The following is a 23,530-nucleotide window of genomic DNA, read 5'->3' as shown; positions in this document are numbered from 1 at the left end:
AACTCCTGACCTCAAATGATCTGCCCACCTCAGCCTCCCAAAGTGCTAGGGTTACAGGCATGAGCCACCATGCCCAGCCTGTTGTGTTTTTTGTATAGATGGGTTTACCCAGCCTGATCTCAGACTCCTGGGCTCAAGCATCTGCCTGCTTGGCCTCCCAAAGTGTTGGGATTACAGGCATGAGCCACCATGCCTGGCACCTGTATAAATTTTAAAAATTACAATTAACAAAATGATTGTCAAAATAAATTATAAAAATAAATGCTTACATTTTATTACATTTTTGGGCTTTAGTTGACAAGATAATTCTGAAGTATCACACACATTGTAATGTCCTACTGCGTGTGACTGATAATTCATATCACATATGACTCACCTTGCAAATTTGACATAACTGAATTTATACTCTGTTTAATGGAAGGGCCCACTGCTCATGTCTTGAGTATTGTGACATTGTCAAATTGCTCTACAAGTTTCTAAATACAGTTTCTGTGCCCATCTCATCTTGGACCAATAACAGGTAGTTTTGCAGTCAAAACTTGAAGAGCACTATGTACAAATGATTCCATTCAGTTTTTCCCTAGTTATCCCAATAATGTACTTTATAGCTGTATTTCTTGTTCAATCTAAGATCCAATCTGGAAGTCCAGTGCGCTATCCATTGTGCTACGGAGCCACCTCTAAGATCCAATCTAAGATGAAAACCATAATTGGTCTTTTTTTGTTGTTGTTGATTTTGCATTTGGTCTTTTTTAAACTCCTTGTACTTAGAACTGTTTTTCATGTCTTTCCTGTATTTCACAGCATTGGTTTTAAGCTTTTTTTTTTTGTTTTAAGAGTCCAGGCCATTTGTATTGCATAATGTCCCTCAGTTTGGATTGCTGCATTGTTTATGATGAGCTTCAGATTAATTATGTTAGACAAAAATACTACATTGATGATGCTTCTCATCCATCAAGAGACTCAACACTGATGGGGATAAGTTAGGCCACCAGTATCTTAAGACAGTACCTTTGCAGCTGGGCGCGGTGGCTCACACCTGTAATCCCAGCACTTTGGGAGGCTGAGGCAGGTGGATCACAGGGTCAGGAGATCGAGATCATCCTGGCTAACACGGTGAAACCTCGTCTCTACTAAAAATACAAAAAATTAGCCGGGTGTGGTGGCAGGTGCCTGTAGTCCCAGCTACTCAGGAGGCTGAGGCAGGAGAATGGTGTGAACCTGGGAGGCGGAGCTTACAGTGAGCCGAGATCATGCCACTGCACTCCAGCCTGGGCGACAGAGCGAGACTCCGTCTCAAAAAAAAAAGACAGTACCTTCCAGAATTCTTCATTGTAAGGCAACCTTTTCCTTGGTAATTAGTTGTTTACGGGATCCATATATAATAATAATAATAGCTACTATTATTATTTTGAGACCAGGTCTTACTCTGTTGCCCAGGCTGGAGTGCAGTGGTGCGATCTTGGCTCACTGCAACCTCCGCCTCCTGGGTTCAAGTGATTCTCCTGCCTTAGCCTCCCAAGTAGCTGGGATTACAGCCACCTGCCACTGAGCCTGGCCAAGTTTTTTATTTTTAGTAGAGACAGGGTTTCATCATGTTGGCCAGGCTGGTCTCCAACTCCTGACCTCAAATGATCCGCCCACTTCGGCCTCCCAAAGTGCTGGGATTACAGGTGTGAGCCACCATGCCTGGCCCCATAAATAATTATTGATGACATGAATTAGTAATATATTTTACTGCCTGAAATTATTCTGGAAGCTGTTGAGTTGTCCATCCAGTAGGGGACCAGCAGAACGCTGACAGTATAAACTTTTAATAGTTTGAAAGTCCTATAAAAAATAATATAGAAAGTATATTAATGTACCATTAGGAATATAGGTTTAAAAGTTTTTTGAAGTCTTTTTTGGCTTGAATTATTTTCTATGTGTTATGCAGACTATCTAAGAAAGATTTATTTATAACTTCACCAGTGGCCCTCACATAGAGTGTACAGAAAGCTGGTAAATAACTGTTGCTGTAAGAAGTCATTAGGCCGGGCGCAGTGGCACATGCCTGTAATCCCAGCACTTTGGGAGGCTGAGGCGGGAGGACTGCTTGAGTCCAGGAGTTGAAGACCAGCCTGAGCAACATGGAGAAACTCCATTTCTACAAAAAATATAAAAATTAGCCAGTCATTATGGTGTGTGTCTGTAGTCCCACCTACTCAGGAGGCTGAAGTAGGAGTATCCCTTGAGACCAGGAGGCAGAGGTTGCTGTGTGCCAAGATTGTGCCACTGAACTCCAGCCTGGGTGACAGAGTGAGACCCTGTCTCAAAAAAAGTCATAAATTTTCGGTCCAATTAAGTGTTGTGGACTTGTTAGTAAATACTGTTATAGTTGTGTGCCGCAAATTTCCTATTTCATTTTTGAAAACAAGTGGATGGTAATTTTAAATGTACTTGATGGGTATTCAGGGAGTCTGCTGTTTTCACAATTTGTCAGAAGAGGGCAGCACCATGTCTATAAAAAAAAAACAGAAATGAGTATGGAAGCCCTTTTTTCATATGAATTACATACTGTCACATACATTTTATATTTCAAAATGATACATGCTTATTACTTTAAAAGTCATACCTTACAGAGATATATAACGTATATAACATGAAAAGTGAAAGTTCTGTAACTCCCTTCCCCTAAAGAAAAGAAAAACCCTGTTAATAGTGGGCATGTTGACAGGATTTTTTTTTTAACTTGATGTATTTATAGTTAAATATAGGCATTATAAGGAATTCTCATGAGGGGACTTACGAGATCTGAATTTTCATTGATAACAGATACAAATTTGTTGTATGGATTTGAGCATATCTTTTAATTTCTTCATGTCATTATTCTCCTTTTCTTTTTGTCTCTGTATCAAGTTAAGAGCATTACTACATCTTTAAGAAATGTGAGAAGAGCAAGTGATGACGGGAAGGAATTTGTAGGTCTAAGTGTAAGGTAGTGTTAACACAAAGTTAGTCTTAGGTTTTCTAACTATTTTAATGTTAAATTTTGGGCTTTGGTCATTTCATTTTGTTTTTGTCCCTACTTGAAAAATGTTCAGCTTATTAACCTAGGGGAATGGGGGAATATAGTATTTTGTATTCTGCGCTGTCACATAACCAGCTGAACCAGTTAGCTCAGACTTTCCTAAATGATTCACCTTTTGGAAAAAGCCGGTCATGGAAAGTTTCTGCCCAAATAAAGACTTTCGGGAAGTTCTGAGTAAGTGAAAATAAAGTTAAAATGGAATTTCTGCTGAGAACACTTGAATTAACTATTACTAATAATAGGCTTTTTCCTGTCAGGGTTCCCTCTTGTGCATTAGAGGTGGTCTATAATTTAACTGTTCTCCTACTTGAAGATATTTTGATACTTGAATCCCTTATTGCTTGTTAAAAGTGGAGTTGTTCTAGGCATACTGTCAATGAAGAGTAATCTGTAATATTACTTGGTGTCAATTACTAAAGTTCCTGAGATAAATATACCAGTGTTTCCTAGTGAATATAGATAGGACTTTGGCACTAAGAAATTATGAGCGATACTCCCACAGTTTATACTTTTTCTATGCTGCTTTTTTGCCACTTACTATATATCATGTATTATCATGACTTGCTTTCATGGTTGGCTGTTCTGCTGAACTGTGAGCTCCTTAAGAACAAAGGCCATGCCATATTTTTTTATATGTTCAACGTCTAACAGTGCTTGGATCTAGGTTGCTTTTCAGAAAATGTTGACCTAATTGTCTTAGGTGACTCTTTCCAGGTTTGTCTTTCTATAAAGGTAGTAAAAAACAAAACCAAACATGCATTACCTAGAGGCTACTTTTCCTTTTAAGCTATCACTTAGGCCATTTGATTTCATCTTCTCTATCACCAACATTCTGAAACTTCACAGTGATTTGCCTTGATGTGAATCTTTTTATTTTTTATTTTTTTGAGACGGAGTCGCACCTTGTCGCCCAGACTGGAGTACAATGGCACTATCTCAGCTCATTGCAACCTCTGCCTCCTGGGTTCAAACGAATCTCCTGGCTCAGTCTCCCAAGCAGCTGGGATTACAGGCACCTGCTACCAAGCCCAGCTAATTTTTTTTTTTTTTGAGACTGAGTCTTGTTTTGTTGCCCAGGGTGGGGTGCAGTGGTGCAATCTTGGCTCACTGCAAGTTCCACCTCCCCGGTTCACGCCATTCTCCTGCCTCAGCCTCCCGAGTAGCAGGGACTACAGGCGCTCGCCACCAAGCCTGGCTAATATTTTGTATTTTTAGTAGAGACGGGGTTTCACCATGTTAGCCAGGATGGTCTCGATATCCTGACCTTGTGATCCACCCGCCTCGGCTTCCCAAAGTGCTGGGATTACATGCGTGAGCCACCGCACCCAGCCAATTTTTATATTTTTTAATAGAGGCAGGGTTTCACCATGTTGCCAGGCTGGTCTGGAACTCCTGACCTCATGATCTACCCACCTTGGCCTCCCAAAGTGCTGGGATTACAGGTGTGAGCAACTGCATCCGGCCGGATGCTTTTAAATTAGCTACATCCAGTGTTCTACGGCTCTTTTTATGGAAACCTATCCTTCACTTCTAGGACATTTTCTGTTATTGTTGATAACTTACCCCTATTTTCTGTTTTTGTGAGATTCATATTAGTAGAATTGATATGACAGCCCAGGGCAGGCTAGGCTGAGGTAACAAACTCAGCAACTCAGTAGTGTAATACAGTACATTATTTCTTACTGGTGTAAAGTCCAATATGAGTTTCGTAGCACTCCATCGTGTAACTCAGTTGTACAGAACACCTAGGCTTCAGGGTTGCTCTGGCAAAGGAAGAATGAATACATAGATTTTCATGTAATTCCTCTTTTTTCAGAATGGACTTCAGCCATGCCTTTTGAGTCTGGAACTTCCGTGGTTTTCATTTCTCCAGAGTAATGGGTTCTGCTGGATTGGGGATGGGGTAGAGCAGTAGCCTGTGGTATGAGGTGCTGCTGAAGGGGATCTGGGGCCTAGTTGCTCCTGATGGAGAATTCCAACTGGTTTTAGCCCTTTTCCTTTCCTTTACCTCGAAAGGTTCCTGGTATCTCAATTTAATGAGCCTTTCTAGGGTACTGTAGTACACATTGGCTTGCCTGTTTTTGGCCATTCCACATGGCTGTAGGCTTAGGAGATCAGAGAAAACAAAAACCAAAGCCAGGTATTACTTGTCTACTTGCTTTCTACTTTTTTTTTTTTTTTTTTTTTTTTTTTTTTTTTGAGACAGGGTCTCACTCTGTTGCCCAGACTATATAGTTCCACGATAATAGCTCACTGTAACCTTGAACTCCTGGCTTCAAGCAATCCTCCCACTTCAGCCTCCCAAGCAGCTGGGACTACAGGTACACGCCATGATGCCTGGCTGATTTTTTTCTTTTCTTTTTTTTTTGAGGCAGAGTTTTGCTCTTGTTGCCAAGGCTGGAGTGCAATGGCACGATCTCGGCTTACCGCAACCTCCACCTCCTGGGTTCAAGCGATTCTGCTGCCTCAGCCTCCCGAGCAGCTGGGATTACAGGCATGCGCCACCACGACTGGCTAATTTTGTATTTTTAGTAGAGACGGGGTTTCTCCATGTTGATCAGGCTGGTCTCGAACTCCCGACCTCAGGTGATCTGCCTGCCTCGGCCTCCCAAAATGTTGGGATTACAGGCATGAGCCACCGCGCCCAGCCAATTTTTAAAAAATTTTTGTAGAGATAGGGTCTTGCCATGTTTGTTGCCCAGGGCTCAAGTAATCCTCCTGCCCTTGGCCTCCCAAAGTGCTGGAATTACAGGCCCGACCTACTGCACCTGGCTTCTTTCTGCTGTCAGAAAATTTGGGCTGGGCACAGTGGCTCATGCCTATAATCCCAGCACTGGGAGGCCAAGGCAGGAGGACCACTTGAGCCCAGGAGTTTGAATCCAGCCCAGGCAACATGGTGAGACTCTGTCTTTAAAACAAAAAAAAAGAAGAAGAAAATTCTATTGGCATCCCTTTTCTGTTACACTTCTTCTCATTATCCTTGTGTAGTTTCATCTTTTTAAATTTATTTACCACTATTTAGTAGGGTTTTGGCAAGACTGGAATAAAGCATGTGTTCAGATTACTGTATGTAAGTGGCAGTTTCTACTTCTTCATTAGCTGGTCTGCCCCAGATTCTACCCAGAGCAAGGAAATTTAAAGGTACCCTTTCTAGTTTAGTACTCCAGAACCCTGCATTGAGCCTGAGATTTGGATGTGGGTTATTTTGGTTATTTTTACAACAGTGTAAGAAAGCACCTCAAAATTTAGTGGCTTTAAAAAATAATTGTTTTATTATAATTTCTCTTGGTTCCAGGGGTGACTGGGCTCAGCTAGGCAGTTCTTACTCAGGATCTCTTGTACAGTTGTGATCATACAGTGGCTAAGTGTGGAACCACTTCACAGGTTTTCTTTTTTTTTTTTTTTCTGAGACGGAGTCTCGCTCTGTCTCCTAGGCTGGAGTGCAGTGGCGTGATTTCGGCTCACTGCAAGCTCCACCTCCCGGGTTCCCACTATTCTCCTGCCTTAGCCTCCTCTATTCTCCTGCCTTAGCGCCCTACAGGCGCCCGCCACTGCACCCGGCTAATTTTTTTGTATTTTTTAGTAGAGACGGGGTTTCACCATGTTAGCCAGGATGGTCTCGATCTCCTGACCTCGTGATCTGCCCGCCTTAGCCTCCCAAAGTGCTGGGATTACAGGCATGAGCCACCGCACCCGGCCTTCACAGGTTTTCTTACTTCCATGTCTGATGCCAGAGCTAGGAAGGCTCAAACACCTAGGGGTTGGTACAGGCTTCTCAGATGTCTGTTTCTGTGTGATCTTCCTATATGATCTCTCCAACATAGTGGCTGCAGAGTAGCCAGACTTCTTTTGTGGTAACTTGGAGTTTCAAAGGTACATTCTTGAGAGAGACAGAGACAGGGACAGACAGACAGAGCATGCCAGGTGGAAGCTGTATCATCTTTTATTTGCTAGCCTCAGAAGTCATGTTGTGCCACTTCCACAGAACTCTTTGAGTTGAGACAGCCACGAAAGCCCATTCACTTTCAAGGGGTGATGACACAGACTCCCCGTCTAACTGGGGTAGTATCAGGGTTCAGGAAGAACATGTGGGGATGGGAAATTTGTGGCAACCATCTTTGGAATATACTATCTGCTATAGGGTTCTCTATAGCATTGCTGCTTAATCTCAGGATAGCCTTGAATAAGTAACACAACCTTATATTTCAGTTTTCTTACTCACAAAATGTAAATGTGTTAGTCAGCTCTTGCTACAGTAGTGCTGTGTAGCAAACCATTCCAAAACTCAGTGATATACAATGATAAGTATTTACTTGTTGCCTGTGTGCCTCTGAGTATCTGAGATTGGGTGAGTATCTGAGATTGGGTGATTTAGACTTGGCTCAGCTCAGCTCCAAGCTGCTTGTTTGTTGGATTCAGGTCTGCAGCATGTGTCTTTCTGCCATCTCGGACCAGCAGCCAGTTGAGGTGTATTCTCCTTATGACTCAAGGGACGAATTCAAGGGGCAACAGAAACAGCACAAACATGTTTAAGCTTCTCTTCCTCTCAGATCAGCTAATACTTCATTGGCCTTTGTAGCAAGTCGTGTATCCAAGCTCAGCATCAGTGGAGTAGGGAAGTATTTGTTTTGTTTTGTTCTTTTATTTTTGTGTATTTATTTATTTTTTGAGACGGAGTCTCGCTGTCGCCCAGGCTGGAGTACAGTGGCAGGATCTCGGCTGACTGCAACCTCCACCTCCCGGGTTCATGAGGTTCTCCTGCCTCAGCCTCCCGAGTAGCTAGGATACATGTACCTGCCACTATGCCCAGCTAATTTTTTTTTACTTTTTTTAGTAGAGACAGGGTTTCACCATGTTGGCCGGGCTGGTCTCAAAGTCCTGACCTCATGATCTGCCCGCCTCAGCCTCCCAAAGTGCTGGGATTACAGGCGTGAGCCACTGCCCCCGGCCTGGTTTTTTCTTTTTGAGACGGAGTTTTGCTGTGTTGTCCGGGCTGGAGCGCAGTGATGCTATCTCGGCTCACTGCAACCTCTGCCTCCCAGGTTTAAGCGATTCAGCCTCCTAAGTAGCTGGGGTTACAGGTATGCACCACCACACCCAGTTAATTTTTGTATTTTTAGTAGAGATGGGGTTTCATCATGTTGGCCAGGCTGGTCTCGATCTCCTGACCTCAAATGATCTGCCCACTTTGGCCTCCCAAAGTGCTGGGATTACAGGCATGAGCCACTGTACCCGGCCTGGTTTTAAAACAGAAAAACGCTGGGCGCAGTGGCTCACGCCTGTAATCCCAGCACTTTGAGAGGCCAAGGCAGGCAGATCACGAGGTCAGGAGATCAAGACCATCCTGGCTAACACGATGAAACCCCATCTCTACTAAAAATACGAAAAAATTAGCCGGGTGTGGTGGCGGGCACCTGTAGTCCCAGCTACTTGGGAGGCTGAGGCAGGAGAATGGCGTGAGCCCAGGAGGCGGAGGTTGCAGTGAGCCGAGATTGCACCACTGCACTCCAGCCTAGGCGACAGAGCGAGACTCCATCTCAAACGAAAACAAACAAACAAACAAACAAACAAAAAACAAGAAAAAACTTCTCAGAGGGCTACAAAAGAGGCCACTGAGGCCGGCCATAATAGACTGCATTTAAACAAAATTCCTCAGGTGTTTTTGTTAACCTGGAAAGCCTAGGCAGGGATTAAACATTTCTCCTTCTCTCTTTATCTGAATTCTCAGGTACCATAAACACCTTTATTTGAGCCTTTAGGACTCAGTTTTAGTGAAGATAATTTTTTCAGATTTGAAGTTAGACAAAATTCTCAGTCATGTTGCTTTCGTCCATTCCCAAATTATTGCTAATTTAGCCAGTTTTTGTTTCATCTTTGGGTTGTTTTGGATATAAAACAGGAGCCTTCTGCAGAGTCTTCTCAATCCATTTATTTATTTTTGAGACAGAGTCTCGCTGTGTTGCCCAACCTGGAGTGCAGTGGCACGATCTCAGCTCACTGCAACCTCCACCTCCTGGGTTCAGGCAATTCTCCTGCCTCAGCCTCCTGAGTAGCTGGGATTACAGGCCCCTGCCACTATGCCCGGCTAATTTTTTGTATTTTTAGTAGATACAGGGTTTCACCATGTTGGCCAGGCTGGTCTCGAACTCCTGACTTCGTGGTCCACCCACCTTGGCCTCCCAAAGTGCTGGGATTACAGGCGTGGGCCACCGTGCCTGGTCTCCTCAATTTTTTTTTTTTTTTTTTTAAACTCTTGTTTTTCTCCTTGAAATAGTGCCAACCTAGGCATTATTTCCCAATTCTATCACCTATATTCCCAATATTCCATCTCTCCATCTCAGCTTTCAAGGCTGAGTGCTAATCTGCATGTGGGGTGCAGTGTAAGGGCCTTTTTCAGCCTTCACATCAGTAACACAACATGGAGATTTAATATTGACTGCTGCAGTGTGTTTCATGCTGAGAAGTCATGGAGGGGAGATGGACTGCATTTAAACAACATTCCTCAGGTGTTTTTGTTAACCTGGAAAGCGTAGGCAGGGATTAAACATTTCTCCTTCTCTCTTTATCTGAATTCTCAGGTACCATAAACACCTTTATTTGAGCCTTTAGGACTCAGTTTTAGTGAAGATAGTTGTTTCAGATTTGAAATTAGACAAAATTTGCAGTCATGTTGCTTTCGTCCATTCCCAAATTATTGCTAATTTAGCCAGTTTTAGGGGATTTTGTTTCATCTTTGGGTTGTTACAGGGTGATAAAATTTATAAACACTGTTGTTTCATTTGTTAATTTTAGTGAGGGAAAACGTTTTTTAATTTTTTTTGTTTTTTTGAGACGGCGTCTCATGCTGTCGCCCAGGCTGGAGTGCAATGGCGTGATCTCGGCTCACTGCAACCTCTGCCTCCCGGGTTCAAGTGATTCTCCTGCCTCAGCCTCCCGAGTAGCTGGGACTACAGGCGCCCACCACCACGCCCAGCTAAGTTTTATATTTTTAGTAGAGACGGGATTTCACCATGTTGGCCTGGATGGTCTCGATCTCTTGACCTTGTGATCCGCCTGTCTCGGCCTCCCAAAGTGCTGGGATTACAGGCGTGAGCCACCACGCCCGGCTGGGCAAATGTCTTCATTGAAAGTTGTAGTGAACTTTTATCATAATGCTGAGCATCCAGAATTTATTGAAAGCCCAGTGGATCTTTTTCTAGTTGTCTTTATTCCCTTTTCTAGCTTGTTACTTTCTCTTTATTCTTCTTGTAAGCTTGATGTCTTTTTCCTTGGCACAGGGTAACTAAGGAAGTGGATGCTACATCTAAAGAGGCCAAATCCTTCTTCAAGCAGAATGAGAAAGAAAAACCACAGGCTAATGTTCCTTCAGCTCTGCCGTCACTCCCTGCCGGGTCAGGGTGAGTATTTGAGTCTCAGTCCCTGATGTACTTGGCACATTGGAGAAGCTTTCAGTGCAAATACCTACTTTCGCTGCAGATCAGACTCCTTTCCTGAGAGAGAGAATTATGATGCTGCTTTGCCTTTGCTGCAATATTTACCAGAATGGAAGATGCAAAGGAAAATTAGCCATAACTTTCTCAGGAGGATTGCTTGAGCCCAGGAGTTTGTGACCAGCCTGGGCAATACAGTAAGACCCTGTCTCTTAAAAAAAAAAATTAGCTGGGCATGGTGGCTTGCACCTGTGTCCTAGCTACTGTGGAGTGTGAGGCAGGAGGATCACTTGAGCCCAGAAGGTTGAGGCTGCAGTGAGCCGTGATTGTGCCACTGCACTCCAGCCTGGGTGACAGAGATCCTGTCTCTTAAAAAAAAAAAAAAAAAAAAAGAAAAAAAAAGAAAAGAAAATTAGCTGTAGCTTTCTTATTTGTTGCCAGCCTAAAAGAAGTCCTAGTTTATAGTATTGAACACAAAGCTGAACATGTAAATTTTACATTTAAAAATAATACTTTTCAAATGAAAATATCAGCCTTCTTCAGAACTTTTCATGAAGATTTGGGATGAACACTCACTCCCATCCTCTGTGATCTTAGAGGAATATAAAAAGATCAAAGATGATTTACAAATAGTTTTCTTAACACATTGTCAGGAACTTAATAGTTTTTCTCCCTTCATATTTTTCATATTACTTGAGTTATTTTTAGCTGAAGGCTAGAATTCTTTCTTTTTGGCAGAAGTAAAAATTCTTTTTTTAACCTAAATGTTAGAAGTAAAGTATTACAGTAAATCAGAGAGGCTTAAGACTGTTGCCACAGGGAAGTGAACATAGACCCATACCATGGATAGCCCTGACTACCCATCTGACTGCTGTGGGGAGTTCTGCGTAGTCTCCTACACTGGCTTCTATGGCCCTTCAGTCAGATATTGTCCCCTCTTCCTTCCCTCCTGGAGCATACCTGTCATTGCTATGAGCAGTAAAGTTTTGTTTCACTTTTTTTTTTTTTTTTTTGAGATGGAGTCTCGCTCTGTTGCCCAGGCTGCAGTGCAGTGGTGCGATCTTGGCTCACTGCAAGCTCCGCCTCCCAGGTTCATGTCATTCTTCTGCCTCAGCCTCCTGAGTAGCTGGGACTACAGGTGCCACCACGCCCGGCTAATTTTTTGTATTTTTAGTAGAGATGAGGTTTCACCGTGTTAGCCAGGATGGTCTCGATCTCCTGACCTCGTGATCCGCCCTCCTTGGCCTCCCAAAGTGCTAGGATTACAGGCGTGAGCCACCGTGCCCGGCCCCACATTTTTTAAAAGAGTGTTGATTTTCCTAAAAAAGTGTGAGCTTTTTTAGGGCGGGCCTTCCCCGCCTTTGCAGCCCTGGCTCTTAACAACAGTTATACTAGTGTACTCTCTTAGGTTGCATTTACCCAGAAATAGACCCTGAGATAAAGGTTTAGGTGCATATCATTTATGTGAGAGATGATTCCAGGAAGCCCCAATAGAGAGGTATAAGAGAGGAAAGAAGCCAGTAAAGGTTGAGTTATCAAGCAGGTGACTGCTGGTGGTGACTGGCACTCATTCCTGCTGGGAAACTTAGAGATTGGGAAGAACACAGTGAGGGCTGAGGAGGATGGGATATTTAACCTCCAGTGCCCATCGGACATTGGCTCGGAGCTGCTTCCACACATTCCTTGCCCTCTGTCCTCAGGCTGTGAGCTGCAGGTGCTTGCTGTAAGATGCTGCTCTCAGCATGTACCATGGCACTGAATGCCAGGACATGTGGATGGGGCTACTTCCTCATCTGTTACATCTTTATCTTCTTGATACTCAAGATATTTCTCTCCCACTGAGCAGAAGTCATGTAGTAGTTACACAGAAACCTAAGGAGGAAGAGGATTTGACTGCTTGCTACCACAGTAGAAATGACATAAAATCAGATGAAGGCAGCTGTAGAACAAAATTCTACAGACCTGGCCCTGTTAATACTCTAGGCAAGTACTTTGTAAGCTGTGGTTTGGAATCATCAATTAAGAGAAAATATCAGAGCACATCACATGTAGTAAGAGTAAATACTGTTTTCCAGCCCGGCCAACATGGTGAAACCCCATGCCTACTCAAAATACAAAAATTAGCTGGGCTTGGTGGCGCATGCCCATAATCCCAGCTACCTGGGAGGCTGAGGCAGCAGAATCGCTTGAACCCAGGAGGCAGAGGTTGAAGTGAGCTGAGATTGCACCACTGCACTCCCGCCTGGGCGACAGAGGGAGACCTTGTCTCAAAAGAAAAAAGAATAAATAATGTTTTATAGAGTTTTTATTTCAGTTACTGATGTGCTTATACTTGGTAACAAGCTGTTTTTTGTTTGTTTGTTTGTTTGTTTGTTTGTTTTTGAGTTGGAGTCTCGCACTGTCTCCCGGGCTGCAGTGCAATGGTACAATCTTGGCTCACTGCAACCTTTGCCTCCTGGTTCAGGCCATTCTCCTGCCTCAGCCTCCCGAGTAGCTGGGATTACAGGCACACGCCGCCACGCCTGGCTAATTTTTTGTATTTTTAGTAGAGATGGGGTTTCACTATGTTGGCCAGGCTAGTCTTGAACTCCTGACTTCGTGATCCACCCCCCTCGGCCTCCCAAAGTGCTGGCATTACAGGCGTGAGCCACCACACCCATCCAACAAGCTGTATTTTTAATGAAGATTAGGGTTTTTAAAATTTGAAGCTATAGGTTAAACAACATGTTTTTGGCTTTATATTTATTGTATTGTTTGCAGGGGGTTCTCTTCAGACCAGTAACTTGCTTTATTTATTTATTTATTTATTTATTTATTTATTTATTTTATTTTTTTTTTTTGAGACAGAGTCTTGCTCTGTCGTCCAGGCTGGAGTGCAGTGGCGCGATCTCAGCTCACTGCAACCTCCACCTCCTAGGTTCAACCAGTTCCCTGCCTCAGCCTCCCAAGTAGCTGGGATTACAGGCACCTGCCACCACGCCTGGCTGATTTTTGTATTTTTAGTAGAGACGGGGTTTCACCATGTTGTCCAGGCTGGTCTTGAACTCCTGACCTCGGCCACCTGCTTCCACCTCCCAAAGTGCTGGCATTACGAGTGTGAGCCACCACACCTGGCCGCCCAGACCAGTAGCTTTCAAACTTTCTTGACTGCCACCCATCATAAGGAATACATTTTACATTATGCCCTTGTATACCTATAAAAATAGGTATGTAAAAAGGTGAGATAAAAATTTGGTGTAATATTTACCCTTACTATGTATAATATGCTCTGATTTTCTGTTTTACATTATTGTGTATAGATGTGTCATTTAAAAAACTGTTATGACCTGCTGAATTGATTTCACAATCAACTACAACCTGAATTTGACAAAATACTGCTCTAGACAACGTGTGGAATTAGCCTTCAGCAGGTGATTAAGAGTTGCCAGGTTTGTATGTGGTATTATTAGTGTTTCTTTCACTTATTAAAAGTATTGCTATGAAGTTACCTCTGGATATAACCACCAGATGGAAATAAAGGCAAAGAAGCTCTTCTTAGGATTCTGGTTAGTTTCAGCTAACACAGTTTTTACTTCTAGATTCCTTGGACATTTCTTCTTAAAATAATCCTTGTCGATGCTTAGAGATTCTACTTGGAAACTGTATGTTTCAGAAAATACTCTTTGCTACTATAATTATGAAAATAACTAAAGAATGGAGAAATGGCAGCTTAAAATCAGCTTAGTTAAGTCACTCATGTAGAAATCTCACTGCTTGTCATATCCATGCCTGCCTTTCTTAGAGGTAATATCCTTTTTAGAATAAGAAATCTGCTGAGATGATATCTGCATGAGGGAGATCCAGCAGGAAACAGATGGCATTCTCAAATACGATAGTTTGAGGAGAGTTTAATAACTCACAAAGTGGTGGAAAACCACAGGGATACAAATATTGGTGTGGCCTCCCTGGGGCTGGTAATAATGAGACTCTATTACTACCCCTAGGCCTGGAAGGACAAGAGTCGGAGCGGTTAATGTCAGGGGAAGACAGGGTTAGGTGGAATGGACCTCCTGACAGGAGCTGAGACCTTCTGTTAAGTGATGGACTTCCCCCAGAGGGAAGCCAAGGGAATAAATACCCACATCTGTTTCTTCTCTCTCTGCACCCTCTTAGGGCACTCCATCGTCCTCTGAGGCTTATTAAAGAATATTCTGACACTTGTTAAAACTGTGAGAACACTTTATCCAAAACTATTGCAGTGGATGTCAAGACTATCTCTAGGGGAGAGAGAGAGGGCTCAACTCCGAATACAGCAAAGACAGCTGGGGATTTTTAGCAGAATCGGGAGGCAGGTGGTCAGTGGATGGAAAATTACTAAGAGGAGACATCAAGGATAGGGTGCTTCTTGCTCAAGGCAGGAGGGTAATGTGATCAGATATCAAAGGTAGGGGATTCTCTCTACACTGACTTAGCACAGAATTCTTTCCAAAACTGCGCTGTGCAGGCCAGCAAGGGCAGGGGCCAATTTCAAGCCTTAGTTGAGAAGAGGGCTCAGTGGAGTCTGACTAAAGTTTGGTTTAAGGAGAGTCTTCATCAGGCTGTCCTCACAGAGCAGCTCCTAGAGCAGACAGCTATGTGAGGAAAGGTATAGAGGGAATCTAGGGGCCAACCAGGAGCTACCTTGGGAGCTATACAAGTGAAATATTTTTCAGTAAAGAATGCTGACTCCCTTATAAAATGGGTAAAGTGAAATTTGACCAAAATCAGTTTCTTTGAAAGCCCTGATGGAACATAACACATTACAAGGATATGTCTGCCAAGTGCCTGAGTAAAAGTCCTTAGAGTTGTACATGAAAATGTACGTGTTTAATTATGATACTGTGAACCTTGGATTTCTGAGTAAACTCAGAATGACTTTCAAGGTTGGTATGCTCATTTTTATGAAATGCATCTCAAAAAGCTTTACAGTTACAATCATGCCTGGGAAAAGACGGGGCCAAGAGGAATTCAGCTGATCTGGGGTATCTGAGTGGGCACATTTTATCAGTGCAAATATTAGTATCTGTCAGCAGACTCCATATGCAGGGTATAGAAAGTCTTTTCGAGGGAAGGATCTATAGGAATAATCTAATATTTTAAAAGAAAATTAACGCAGTCAAATTTTTTTCCCACAGACTTTTTTTATTTTGGGAGCTGCTTCAGTTTATAGAAATTGTCTTGCAGAAACACTTCATTTGTTTATTTTCCTCTCTCTAAACAGATTTAAGCAATACAGGAAAACCAGAGCAGGAGAGTAAAACATCCTGTCCCACATCTTTTGCTAAGATAAGCACAGATTCAGAAATAAGAACAGATTTAGAGGAGCAAATGTTTGTAACTGAAAATGCATTTCCTCCATGTGTTTAAAATAGCATACTGCTTAGGCTATAAAAAGCCAAAGTTTATGTTTTGGGAATGGAATAAGCCCAATTTTAATTAGAGGCAGGAATCAAACTACAAAAATTACTCTCCTACCATTTGGTAGTAAAGTACAAAGCTTAGTATGTCTAAATTCTCATGGTCTTGTCATTCCGTGCTCTTGATCCGCCTCTTCCCTCACTCCCCAGTCCTTACTACCAGTACTATTAGCTACTTGCATCCAGTTTTCTCAGCATTTGCTGGTATCTGGCTGGCCAGGCTTCAACCCCACATTTGCTACCTATTTTCAAGCCAACATTTGCTATTTATTCCAACAGCGGGCCACCATCAGTGTCATTAAAATTTGTAATCCTGCCCTTACACATTGACTTAATTAAGGGCCTACTGTTTAGCTGCCTCTTTATAGATTGAGAATGACCTAAAGCAATATAACTTAAGAGGGAGAGACATTATTTTCCCATGTAGTTTTAGCCTTGTTTTCTTGATCTATGGAGTGAAAAAAAAAAGAAGGCCTTAATGTTGAGTATCAAACAACATCATAGGTGATGTCAGTGTAGCAGTGTTTTCCCCAAAGATAGAAGACACAGAATCCCTCACAGTACCATCCTGAAGATACAAGACTCAGACTAAGGACTGAGAAGACAGTAATGCTGACCATTGTGGTTTGCCAAAATTCAGTGTATGTAATCAGTAACCAGCAATCTTTGGTTTGTTCAGCAGAGTCTTCCTGTCTGAGCAGTTAATGGTGTGATCTCTCCCAGTCTCCTCATTTGGCCAATATTTAAAACTCTGGAAAGTTGACATAAAAATCTGGATTACTGGCTTTTCTTGAGAAATGAAAATTTCTGCCACTACCTTCCCTCTTCACCTATGGTAACACTGGGGTGGCACAGAGTAGATGGGATTTGCCCTTTTGTGGTCCTTACTCAGTGGCTTTACTCATTTATATTACCTGCATGGTTCCTGTAGGCAACTGCTTTTCCCACTCTAGGGTAACATGTTTCCCTTTGATGACCATGTTAATTTCATTTTGGAAACAATTTGTTCTCTAGATTAAATACCAAACATACTGTCTTCTCAGACTACAGGTTAAATATTCTTTACCCTTTTTTAAAGAATAAATAACTCCTATTTATTGACTGCTTCACCACATTTAAAGCACAATGCTAAATGTTTTACATGTATTATTTCACTTAACCCACATAAACATTCCAAGACGTAGGCACTAACTTTGTGCCCATTTCACAGGTCAGGACACTGAGGTTCAGAGAGGCATCCTTAACTTGTTGAAGTTACATAGTTGATGATTGGTCGAACTCGGATTCCAGCCCAAATCTGTTCGAGACCAAAGCCTGGGCTCTCAGCCACTTTGCCATTGCCACTGCTCGCTCTTATTCTCCTGATAGATGTTTTTTTGTTAAAAGAGTCTCTCCTCGATTTCATAACGGATGAGGGACTCTGTTGAAAGCTATTTTGTTATTTTTGAAGAAAGTGAGACGGCTGTTTCCCTACTTTTCCTTTGTAAGCTTTTCCTCATTAATATAACCATTTTCTATACTTTTGTTTCATTCCTGTCTCAAGAAAGTGAAGGTCTAGCACATTTTAAAAAAGGAGTTCCAGGTGTGTTTGTACATTGATACCTATCAGCAACAGTGAAGCTGTGGACAAGATGTGATGTGGGGAATAATGGCTATTACTGTTCCAGAGGGTAATCAATTCCTACTGAGGTATGAATCCTACATTGTGGACAACTTATATGTTGATGGAGAGTCAGGTAGGAGTATCATTGCCCAGCTTGTGTCAAGTCTATTTCTTCTGGTGGCCATTTGTTCCAGGATAGTACTAGCTAGAGATAGCTTTTAATAGGATGTTTCAGGAACTAGTGGTGACAATGGAGATGATTGATTTTGGCAGCTCTGGTGGTACTGGTGTTATCTTACTTATCGGCTCCAGAATGACATGGTTTGTGTAGAAGCAAGAATACCCTGTACCTGACTTTCACCTTCATGTTCTTCAGTGGATGCTAATACCCTGCTTCATTTGTTTTTAAGTTATTCTTAATTTGTTTTAAAATAAGCCTTTATAGGTATTGCAGGTACAGAGTAAATAGATTAGAAATCGAATAAGGAAAATAATTTTTAAAAGATTTTCCCCTGAATATTTGGAGTATTTTGAATCTATTAAAGGCAACTTCATTCACATTGTTGCTTCAAAGCTATTATTCCAGGCTAAGCTAGTAACTGCAATAAGTATGAATGGAGAGTCTAGTGATATCCTTTTGGGAGGGAAGAGGATATCTGACAATTCGGATCATGAAATAAAGTCCTTGCCAATCTGAGCATCTAAATGAGACTCTAAACAGAGAGAAGGTTTCTCTCTTTTTTTTTTTTGAGACCGAGTCTCACTCTGTTGCCCAGGCTGGAGTGCAGTGTCGGGATCTTGGCTCACTGCAGCCTTCACCTCCCAGGTTCAAGTGATGCTCCTGCCTCAGCCTCCCAAGTAGCTGGAATTACAGGAGCCTGCCACCACGCCCAGCTAATTTTTGTATTTTTAGTAGAGACGGGGTTTCACCATGTTGGCCAGGCTGGTCTGAAACTCCTGACCTCAAGCAATCCACCTGCCTCGGCCTCCCAAAGTGCTGGGATTACAAGCGTGAGCCACTGTGCCCAGCCAAAAAGTTTTCAAAGCAAAAACTTTTTTCATTTGTGGTCACCAAGGTGATGTAACCTCTGTCAGTTCAGATTGAATACCTACAACAAATGCTCTGAACCTAGGAATTATCTATAGTGATTTTCAAGGTTGCCTGGAGTTAAATAAATTCTAGTGTTCTTAGAAAATTCTATGAAGAGATGAACTTTATTACACATAGCAGCCTTTTTCCTTTGCTCTTAGCCTCAAATTATAGTGCCAAAAAGTTTCAAACATCTATGATTTTAAGAGCCAGATGTCTATCAGGATCACAAACTTTTTTTTTTTTTAATTTTACTTTAAGTTCCGGGATACATGTGCAGAATGTGCAGGTTTGTTACATAGGAATACATGTGCCATGGTGGTTTGCTAGGATCACAGACTTTTAAAACTTTATTTTGCCATATTCCTATACCCTTGGTTGTGCCAGATTGTCTTGGCGTGAAAAATGAGTCAGTTAAATGCATTAGGTGCTTCTTGGATGTGTAGGGAAGAATGGAATAGGTATGTGAAGTTATGGTAGTCATACAGTTTACTTAGTATGATAATATAAGTTGATTTGGGAACAAGGAAACGAAGATCTTCATTTAAGAAGATGATTATGATACTCTAGGAATGAAGTGAAAATATTTTGGTTAACTTTAAAACAGTAATTTATTATTGCTTCATAGGGCTTTAACTTCTTTTACTGTACACTAGAGGGCAGAATTCCACCTGAAAAGATAGCTCGTCTTTGGCAAGATCCCAGAAAGCATTAAGCAGCATTCTTAAGATTGGGTAAAAGAGTCTTGTACATTTTTCTTTGCCTAATTAGATTCGTCTCTTGGTATGAGATTTCTATGTACTATGCAGTTTCTACTTTTTTCTTGTATTAGAATTCATTTTTTTCAACTCTACTATTATGCTTAGAAAGAGAAATGATTTTTCTTCTCTCACTTTTTTTTCCTTGGGATACAAAAACTTTGTTGTTGTTGTTGTTGTTGTTTTAAATTACAAATAAGAAAGTAAAAATGACCTGTAGTCCCACCACTTAAATTTTTTTCAGAGAGAAGGCAGTGAAAGTTCCTTTCTGCCTGTCCGATTGTTAATTCTCATCCCTAGAAGCTGATAGCTGTTAACTGATGATCAGTTTTGTGCAGATCCTTCCCTGTGCTATGATAATATATTGTATTCATATATATTAATATTAGTCACAAGATTCTCCATTCATACTTATCTCAGTTACTAGCTTGGCCTGGAATAATATCTTTGAATCAAGAATGTGAATGAAATTGTCTTTAATAGATTCAAAATATTCCAAGTATTCATGGGAAAATCTTTTAAAAATTATTTTCCTTATTCAATTTCTAATCTATTTACTCTGTACCTGCAATACCTATCAAGGTTTATTTAAAAATAAATTAAGAATGTTAAAATCAATGATCAGGGAAAACAATATATACATATATATAGTATACATATATATGTATTGCATTCGTAGATACTTAAAACAAAGTGGACTTACCCTGTCTGTACTGGTCTGCTATATATATATATATATTTTTTTAGTTTCTTCTTGCAACTTATATTTTTACTTAACAGTCTATCTTGGACATCTCTCCAGGTTCAATATAAACATCTGTATTTTTTTTATGCCTGCCTGGTATTCCATTTTGTGACTGTTCCATAATTTGAATGCCCCTTCTCTTATTGAACATTTACAGTTTTCCAAATTTTACAGTTATTAATAATTCTGTGGTAATCCTTACACATATGTTTTTTATGTTCTCATGCTGTTATTTCTGAAGGACAGAATTTGAGAAGTGGGATTGCTGGGTCATTGGGTATGTGCATCTTAAATTCTAATAGCTGCTGCTAAATAGGCAGTAGCAATTTGAAGTCATGCCAGTATTATGTGAGAAGGCTAGTTTCCATACAATTACCAATATGTATTTATCTGCATTTCTCCACGATCATTGTAGTAACTGTATCTTTATAACCTGCTGGTTTGTGTGGTGGTTTAAAATTTTTCCTCTTTTCTTTTTTTTTTTTTTGAGACAGAGTCTCACTCTGTTGCCCAGGCTGGGGTGCAGTAGTGCGATCTCGGCTCACTGCAACCTCTACCTCCTGGGTTCAAGGAATTCTCCTGCCTTAGCCTCCCAAGTAGCTGGGATTACAGGCATGCGCCACCACGCCTGGCTAATTTTTGTATTTTTAGTAGAGATAGGGTTTCGCCATGTTGGCCAGGCTGCTCTCCTGACCTCGGGTGATCCGCCCACCTCAGCCTCACAAAGTGCTAGGATTACAGATGTGAGCCACTGCACCCAGCCAAAATTTTTCCTCTTTTGAAAACTGTTACCAAAACAGACTTTTTGTTAAACTAATACTGTTTTGTGTATTTGTCAAATGTTACAGAATGAATAAATTAAGGTTTGCATATTACCTGTAGGTAGTTTCCATATTGTATCAAATTATCAAAGTTAATTAATCTTCAGTCATTTAAGAGATCAGGTAAAAAAATCTAAATTTTATAAACACTGAGATAAATTGTGAGCCAAATTTGGGGCTGTATCTTTGTTTTTTTTTGTTTTTTTTTTTTTTTAGACAGAGTCTCGCTCTTTTGCCAGGCTAGAGTGCAGTGGCATGATCTCGGCCCACTGCAGCCTCCACCTCCCAGGTCCAAGCAATTCTCCTGCCTCAGCCTCCCTAGTAGCTGGGACTACAGGCGCCCACCACCATGCCCGGCTAATTTTTGTATTTTTAGTAGAGACAGGGTTTCACCATGTTGGCAAGGATGGTCTCGATCACTTGACCTCATGATCCGCCCACCTCGGCCTCCCAAAGTGCTGGGATTACAGGCGTGAGCCACAGCGCCTGGCTGGGGCTGTTTCTTATTGATCCTTTGCAAATGCTGTGTGCTGCTTCACTCTTAGGTTCTTTGTGTTGGAAGGTACTATTTCAAAATGTTTTTTAACATCAGGGAAGAATGTCATTCATCCTAATCATAGCACTAAGTGATTTTTATGTTCTGATTAAAGTTCTTATAAAGGCAACTTGCTGCCGTTTCCTGAATGGTTCTGATTGTACAGAAAGATTCATATTAGATAAATACTTTAATTTGGATTGAGGAATTTTTCTTTTGGGAGAGGCTGAGCAGCTGTGTTCTAATTATTTTGGTCAAGGATTGAAAATCAGGCTGGCCTGAAGTCCAGCACTTAACTATACTCAGTTACTTGAATTTTGGATTCTGCCACAACCCTGTTACCCAAGCGAACCTATGATAAATTTAAGCTGAAATAATTTAAAGCTAGGCTAATATTTTCCCATCATTGAGGATATGGAAGATTCTAATCAAACATTCATCTTTAGACCTAGTAATTCTGGATGCTTAAGACCATAAAACATAACCTTTTGATTATTAGCATTTCCTTGAATTTGAAATGTAGTACAATTTCAGTAGTTGCTAATTTGAGAATATGTAGGAAAAACTCATGCTTTCCTTTGGCTTCTGCTTTAAACTGAGATCTTGTAGTCCTAGCTGCTTGTGAGATGATGTGCCTGTAGGAAGTGGAAACAAAAGAAGAGTTTTCCCCCACAGTCAAATAGGGCATGACATGACTTGTTTGGCCAGAAGTGAGAATTAGGAAGATCCAAGGAATATCATGTACAAAACGCTCTTGATCTTGGTCTCTTGTATAGCGTTACTTGCTTCAAAGCAAAACTTGGAGGAAAAGTTTCCTTTAGAACAGTAACCACAAGCATCACGTCTGCTTTTCAGCCATGTTTCTGTGTTGCGCTGTGGGGTTAACTAAATCCAAGTTTTTGATACCATTTCAAAAGGGCACGCTGATTTAGCCTGTGTTAGACCAGTCAAACCTCAATTTCTCTGTCTTGAGGTGGTGAAACCAGCTTTCCTGTTGGGCTAACTTGGGTCAGATGTGTGTTTCACAGTATCCTGCAAGCCTAAGCCAGGCAGAATTTCAGCTGTGTAAAGGCTTAGATTATGAAGTACCTATCTGTCTTTATAGAATATATTTTTTAAACCTTTTGAAGTAGAACTTCTAACACCATAATGAAAGCAAAGGATCAGTGTTTTCAAGGGATACTAGGGAAGGTCTGTGACAAAGACTTTTATTTTCCTTGTATTTTATCAATCACTCAGGAAATTAGTTGGCAATGAAAAATGGAACACAACTCTATCCCAATATAGTATGTCATCTAATTATGGTACCCTATCTCAGAATACCCCTTCTCAGTAAGACTGGTATGCCTCTGAGCTTTTTTTTTTTTTTTTTTTTTTTTTTTTTTCTTTTTTTGAGACGGGGGTTTCACTCCTGTTGCCCAGGCTGGAGTGCAGTGGCAAGATCTCAGCTCACTACAACCTCTGCATTCTGGCTCAAGTGATCTTCCTGCCTCAGCCTCCTGTGTAGCTGAGACTACAGGCATGCACCACCATGCCTGGCTAATTGTCTCTGAGCTTTCTACTGCTACCTTTCCTATATTTGTTTAGGGTTTTCCTAAGATTCATGGGCCTCTTGTCTTTATGTATCTAATAATGTCATCTACTGCTACAGCTTTAACCATCTTTTCAACACTGATGATTCTCCCTCTGCTCTGTCCTTTCAGTACTGCTTTTCTCCTGAGCTCCAGACCCATATCTCTTGCTGCTTGCAAGCAGTTTATTCTGAATCCCCTTGACTCCACAACTGGTCCAATATTTAACTCATTTTCCTTAAATCCTCCCATATTACAGAAGTGAAGAAACCAACCTGTGAAATTAAGTAGCTTGCCAAAGAGAGAGAAGCTGGACTAGAAATCTGAGGCTTCTTTCCAATCTAGTGTTCTCATCTGCTGGGCCAAAACTGCTTGTCGTTGGTAGAGGGAGAATGTCCCACTATTTTCCTCAGTAGTAGTTGAGCCCCAACCTCAGTGTCACCTTTAGTTTTTCCCTTTCTTGTCTTTCCCC

General features: G+C 41.4%; 1 protein-coding gene across 1 annotated transcript in view; it reads left to right on the top strand.

The window, feature by feature from the left end:
- The window catches only part of CFDP1 (craniofacial development protein 1), a 136,868-nt gene that overhangs the window by 29,342 nt on the left and 83,996 nt on the right, over nt 1-23,530 (top strand). The window contains exon 5 of the mRNA XM_054453550.2: nt 10,348-10,467. Coding sequence (XP_054309525.1) covers nt 10,348-10,467 — 120 coding nt within the window. The remainder of the gene's footprint in view (nt 1-10,347; nt 10,468-23,530) is intronic.

This window comes from Pongo pygmaeus, chromosome 18 (genome assembly GCF_028885625.2).
Source record: "Pongo pygmaeus isolate AG05252 chromosome 18, NHGRI_mPonPyg2-v2.0_pri, whole genome shotgun sequence".
In the NCBI taxonomy this organism is placed as follows: Eukaryota; Metazoa; Chordata; class Mammalia; order Primates; family Hominidae; genus Pongo; species Pongo pygmaeus.
This window is presented reverse-complemented; position numbering and strand designations above follow the sequence as displayed.